This window comes from Vigna unguiculata, chromosome 9, assembly GCF_037176805.1.
Source record: "Vigna unguiculata cultivar grain cowpea cultivar isolate G323 ecotype 2 chromosome 9, ASM3717680v1, whole genome shotgun sequence".
NCBI lineage: Eukaryota > Viridiplantae > Streptophyta > Magnoliopsida > Fabales > Fabaceae > Vigna > Vigna unguiculata.
In genome coordinates, this window is record NC_140800.1 from 43,977,361 (window position 1) to 43,983,786 (window position 6,426).

Below are 6,426 nucleotides of genomic sequence, written 5' to 3' on the forward strand. Positions count from 1 at the left end.
CTTCTTTTCATCAAATCTACTCCATAACATAACAAAAACCAAAACACTCAACCTTCAAAATTATGTGTAATAAAAATCATTTCAAATTTATTTTTATCATTTTTTTAAGGGTTTATTACTCTTTTTTATAAAAAATGTTAAATTGTTTCTTCAATGTTAAAATGTTAAACTTCATCTCGATTTTCAAAAAAAAAACAACCAGAAATACTTAATATTTTTTAAAGAGAAACAGATCAGAAACCAACAAACAAAAAAAGTAATTAAACTTCTTCTCAAACTAATTATCATACAAAATAATTACTTTATCATAATTTGTAACTAAATAACCGTATCAACAAAATTATCACTCCCAATACTTTCACGAGATGGGAAACGTACGTGATTGATGTTGGATCCAATACGTTACAGTAAATGCATTTTGCACTAAGAGTTTATTAAAAAGAAATTTAATAATTGAGTTTTTTTTTTTTATTTGGAGAGTTATTTATAAAGAGTAAATTAAGATTTGTGGAAAAGCAATAATAGATGAGAAAGTGTATAACATCGGGATATCCAAATTCGCCAACAATTACAAGGTCCTACCCTACATGTTTTCTTTTGGGGCTGGTTAAGAGTGAGTAAGGAAGGAAATTTCTAGATGATGACTACTTTATTTTAGAAAATTTCAAATGTAAATTATGATAAATTTTATCGTTTAAAATAAGAATTTTAAAAATTATGAAACTAATTTAATTATTTAAAACTATATACGAAGCGTGTCAAGATATTGTGGTTGTAGTTTTCAAAAAAGTAAATATAATTCTGAGTATAATATCCACATAAAATTATTAGTGAACTTTTATTAATTACCAATTTTTAGTTTAATAAGAAAGGCACGTATTCTTATGTGTGTTATGAACAGTAATGAATTAAGTAGATAAAATTATAACTAACTAAATAATTTTAAAATATGAAATTAAAATTAATTTAATATTAATTATATGCGGGATCTTTAGTGGATCTTCAATTAATTTGAAGAATCATCTCTCATATCTTATCTTAATATGTAAGGTTAGATTCTTTGTACTTTTCTCATAATTCAAGTATTAAGGAAAGAATAAAAAGAACAAATCAACATATTTATATTCATTGTTTAGAAAATGAATATACTAAAGTGATTTTAATAAATCTCAATAGTAAAAAAATCACCGCTTAAATACTTTCTTATAATTTGAAATAAAATATTTATTACACAGATACTAACTCACCAATATTAAATATGAAATAATACTAAAGTAATTATGCAATCAATAAAGAGAAAATAATACACATTGTTTATTTATAGTATCCTAATAATAAATAAGATGTTTGAAGTTTTTTTCCTCGTTTAAGTGTTGACTTCCTTTATGAAATAATTTTATAGCTACCTGCTTAAGTTCATCGGATCCACTCTCACTTTGAGCAAAGTTTTATAGCGGTTAAGTGAAAAATTTGTTGACTTTTCATTGAATGAATCTGAGATGGAAGATAATGTTAAAAATAACTAAACTCGTTTTCGACTTCTCTTGAATTTTGAATAATATATACTCCAGTAATACAATTTTCTCCTCATTAGGTTTTTTTTAGCTAAATTGATGTTGTTCTAGTTCAGTATATGTTGACTAACTTTTTACTTCAGAACTTATTTTCAAAATTTTCCTAAAATAAATAATGGTTTAAAATTATTTTCATGCACTGCCAACAGTTAAAAATTATAAGTATGATTTTTTTTAATATAATTATAAAAGTAACAAAATATTCGTAGTTGTAGTGAGAATGCAAAAATGTGTTGAAGTAAGAAAAGTGGAAAAACATTAACATCGGATGCGGAGAAGCCGCAATCATCGGCGCTTGTTATTTTAGTATTATAGACAAAAACAATTGGCGCGTCCACGTCACACCACGCCGAAAGGAACAGATCATTAAATCAATCAAAGCCCAAATGATCCTTTGTTTGTGTTGTGTGAGTGAAGGTTTCAGAAACTGCTACAAAAGATAGAGAGATAGTTGTTGTGGGAGAAAGTTCCCGCTAATTATGCTGCATAATCTTTTCTTCAACACTTCAATTAACAGTGACAGAATCAATATAAAAATGGATCTTATATTTGTTTCATTCCAAAGCTGTTGAATTAATTTACTGAGAAATATGTTAGGTTAAACTCAATCTCAAGCCGATAAGAAAATAGAAAGTAAGAAGAGAAGTGTATGAACTTTTGAATCTGCAAGCTGTAAACACCCCACCTGACTCAAAACTTTGGGAGAAAGTGTTGTGTTGTGATGAAACAGAAGATATTATATTCATGAAAATTCAAATACGCGTATTCCATTCCACCACAGCATCTCCGCCACATGCGCTATTTCCAAACTTCTCAAAATTCAATTCAATAATAATGCATTGCATTGCACTCTTCTTTTCCTCTTACAATCAACTCTTCCATCAAAAACATTTTTATATGGGAGATGAAGTTGCTTCTTGGTAGTAAAATTGCCAAAGCCATGTTAATTCATTATTCTCAATTTCAGACATTTTTATTAAGTTTAAAAGGTAAAATAAAATAAGAAATAATTGTGATTTAGTGTAAACACATGACGATGACATGTTTGCACAATGGCACATGTGCGACAAGACTGTTTTCTGCCTTTGTGCTCTTCACTCGGCTAGGCCATGGCATATCCAGCTATGTGCTAGAGTCAACAATTTCACACATTTCATGTTTTTTAAATAAAAAAGAAAAAGAACGTTCGTCAATTATTTACTCATCAATTAGCATCAGATTCAAGAAAACGTTCATCGTGGGGTCTTTCTATTCATTTATATGCATTATAGATTCAGATGCAGAATAGTTCCATTAACTTGCACTCCTCAAAAGAGGTTACATACAAACACAAGTTGGTCTTTCACACAAAAACCTTTCTTCTACTACATTAAAGCTCCTGCAAAAAGAAAAATTAAATAAACATCGGAAACTTTCACTGCTTTAAGACTCGCATGAACAACGTTGAATTAAGACAAAAATGAAACTGACTATAACAGCACCCACCATGACACACAGACACACGAACGACCCACATGTATCTCTAAGACGACAAATACAAAATTTAGTATGACTATGATTGCAACCACCGGACAGAATGTGATAGGAGAGTTGGAATTTATTGTGCCTAACCTAGCCATAACCCTCGGAAGCAACTAAGAAACTCAATACATATCATCATTACAATAAATTAAGAAAAGGACAACTTAAGATGCATCATTACAGTGCCACAAGTATTATTTGTGTTATTCTCCAATCACCATTGTTGATGTCCAAACAAAAAACCCTGGGCGAAACAATATGAAAAACAATATTATTTAAGTATCCCCTGATTCACATCTCATTATTAGGTTATGTTTACTTTTGATATAACTTGTGAGTGGTCATGCTTATGAAAAAAATAATACCTAGATTAGTTTACTGGCTGGAATCCCCAAATGCAATTCACTCGACTTGTTTATCCTCTGAAGGACTATTCGCTCTAATAATGTACACCTGAAAAGAAAACAATAGCAACCACAATATGTGTCATGGTTAGTGAATTTTCAAAGAGAATTGCAGTAAATATTGCGATAGCTCAAAAGGTATCAAGTAACAACAGAAAACAAAACTGAATTGCGAAGGTGTATGGTGTAATAACCACAACAGATGTACTGAAATATCACTAGGACAAAGTTGGCCTATGCTGTATGGTCACTCTTTTTACGTCGCAGACCAACAAAATTTTACAGTTTGTTTATGCCAAGGTGATCGTGGAGTAGAAAACACCCTTAACCATTAATTGGGTTTGAATTTTATTTAACTGAAACTCCTTCAGTTTGAATTTTGTTTTAACTGAAACCTCCATCGAGAAAATGAACAAGTTATTTTCAAGTTTTATTTAAACTAAAGATTTTATAGACATGGGAGCATGCGTTCGAAAACTTTCAAGATGAAGTACTAGATACACTTTCATGTCAATTAGTTAGCCACCACTTAGACTCCTTTTGGCAGATCAGTCATTGACACAATTCTTATCATTACAAAAAATTTGTACTTGTAATATTTTGTTATCCCATTTTTTATAAAACTTTTATTGAAATGGTAGACCTATATAGTATGTATATGTAAATTGATATTCTTCTGAATGATCAGGATTTTGGCGATCAATACCAATCCTGATCAATTCAGTTTAAAAAAATCCAAAATTTATGTGGGATTTTTTAATAACATAAATTTTGAACTTTTTTATCATGTTTTAGTAACTATTACGTCCAACTTAGTTATGCTTTCCGCATCCACATTAGATTACTATCTAACCTAAGTAATCCTAAATATTTAATATAAAAAAGGTCTTTTTAGCTTATTTATATATATATATATATATATATATATATATATATATATTTATATATATATATATATATATATATATACTACAAATTATTTAAAGTTTTGAAGAGCTTTCATCTATAATGCATGAACACGATACACGATACGAGATATACTTAATAGATTAATACGTTTATCTTGAAAATAATAAGACATAATATATATATATTGAAAAATATAAAAAAGAATCTTAGAATAATGATAAATATGTGATTGTTATTATATGAATCCAAATTAAAATAATATGCATTAAATGTTGTCAAAAGAAAAAAAAATTATATTATTGTCATCATAAGATTATTACTATAAATATACTTTATAAATATACTTCATCGTATACATAAACCAAATTAAAGTATGATGCATCATGCACAATTGTCATATCACAATTTCATTTTTGTTTATAACAATAGTAAGTAACACTCACATCATTCAAAACTATGAAAAATGTAATAAACCAAACACAAGGGTATAATGAGTCACCTTGAATGTAGTGCGCTTGATTAATTGGAAAATTAAAGCGTCCCCATCAGCTAGGTCATGAGCAACTGCAAAAGCTTTCCATCCCCCACTAAGTCCTGATTTACGTTGCAAATATATTGTTGAATACTCATTCCCGTCTTCATCAACCAAAGTCATCACATCGTCTCCTTTTGGAAGATTGCTCTTGCAAAATTGAACTGGAAGGCCCTGAAAATATCAATACTTATTACATTTAACTCACTCTTTTAATATGAAAAAAAAGTGAGCACAACCTCATTATTGATTCACAACCCATCTTTGTGCTATTCCGGGGTGGGTGTATTTTAAAAACTAGAAAACATAAAAATATCATCCAGGAAAACATGAGGTTCGTATGCAATTTTCTCTGAAATTTATCATTATCCAACTTAATATATTTAAGTTTACACATGGAAGATTTCAAATGTTCAAATATTCAAATGCAATAGAAAAATGTTGTGTTGTACCTTTTGAATGATCAAAAACTATATAACTTTTAACACAATGAAACATCAGCACCTATAGTAGAACATAAATTCTTTTGTTGTCATCTCTCCCGCTTCCCCTCTTTCTCTTCTCTTTGAATAAATGTCACAAGAATTCTATTTTATCCATCAAATTTGCACACAATTCAAAATAGAAAACTAATATTATAAAAGAAACCAACCATGATTCATGATCAGTATATACAAGCATGAGAAATAAAGAATTAGTTTTATTTTACATACCAGCCAAAACCCTCCACTGACATGAGATTGGAGCATAGATTTTATGAAGCTTGGGAAATCAGATTTTAAACCCGACATTAATTTTTCTGCTTGTTCTGATGCTTCCAGCCTGGCTTCATCTGAGGCGTATACTCTATTACTAAGGTCTCTGTGCCTATTGCTAGTATTTCTACAAAAACAAATGAAAACAAAAATAATGTCATATCAGTTGTAAACAAAGTAAAACGAAGGTTAAGACGAGAAGGAGAGTCTAACCTTCGAGGTATAGAGACACGATCAATAGGAATCTGGTCAAAAGATGACACCGAGTGAGAAAGGAATGGAAGATGAAAACACAGAAAGTGATTAACGGAATAAAGAAAAGACAAAAACTGACTTCTTTGTAAACAGGGGAAGGCAAGTTCGCCAGGCGACCGGATCTTCTCACTGCAACCAACACTTTTTGGGTGGTGTTGCTTTTCTTGGATGATTTTAACTTCAAACAATCAAAGGTGATGAAATGCAATAAGATGAATGATGTGAATAAACTAAAAGTGAACAAAAAAGGACCATATAGAGTTTAGGGTTTACCGGAGAAGATTTGGGAGGAGGGGATTTGTGAAGAGCTCGAGAGAGGAGAGGGAGATTGAGAGCTTCCATTCTCTTTCTGTTCTCCTCTACTCTCTTACGACGACTCTCCTCGTATGCGCATGCTGCCACCATTTTTGTATTTGGAGAAGACAACTCAGGAGATTATGTTTCGGTTACTTTGAATTTATCTGTATATATTGCCT

At 30.1% G+C, this 6,426-nt stretch overlaps 1 protein-coding gene across 2 annotated transcripts; it reads right to left on the reverse strand.

Annotated features, from left to right (window-relative positions):
• Positions 1-2,829: 2,829 nt before the first annotated feature.
• On the reverse strand, positions 2,830-6,426 carry LOC114164400 (B3 domain-containing protein At5g42700-like). 2 transcript variants are annotated; one of them, XM_028049067.2, is made up of 7 exons: positions 6,224-6,426; positions 6,030-6,128; positions 5,909-5,940; positions 5,654-5,822; positions 4,908-5,114; positions 3,461-3,548; positions 2,830-2,952 (listed from the first exon to the last, which is right to left on the reverse strand). In XM_028049067.2, the coding sequence occupies exons 1-6, from the start codon at positions 6,353-6,355 to the stop codon at positions 3,498-3,500; spliced, it is 690 nt and encodes a 229-aa protein (XP_027904868.1). In that variant the 5' UTR covers positions 6,356-6,426; the 3' UTR covers positions 2,830-2,952; positions 3,461-3,497. The 2 variants fall into 2 exon arrangements, with proteins under 2 accessions (XP_027904868.1, XP_027904867.1); XM_028049066.2 differs by having other exon boundaries at positions 2,830-3,339.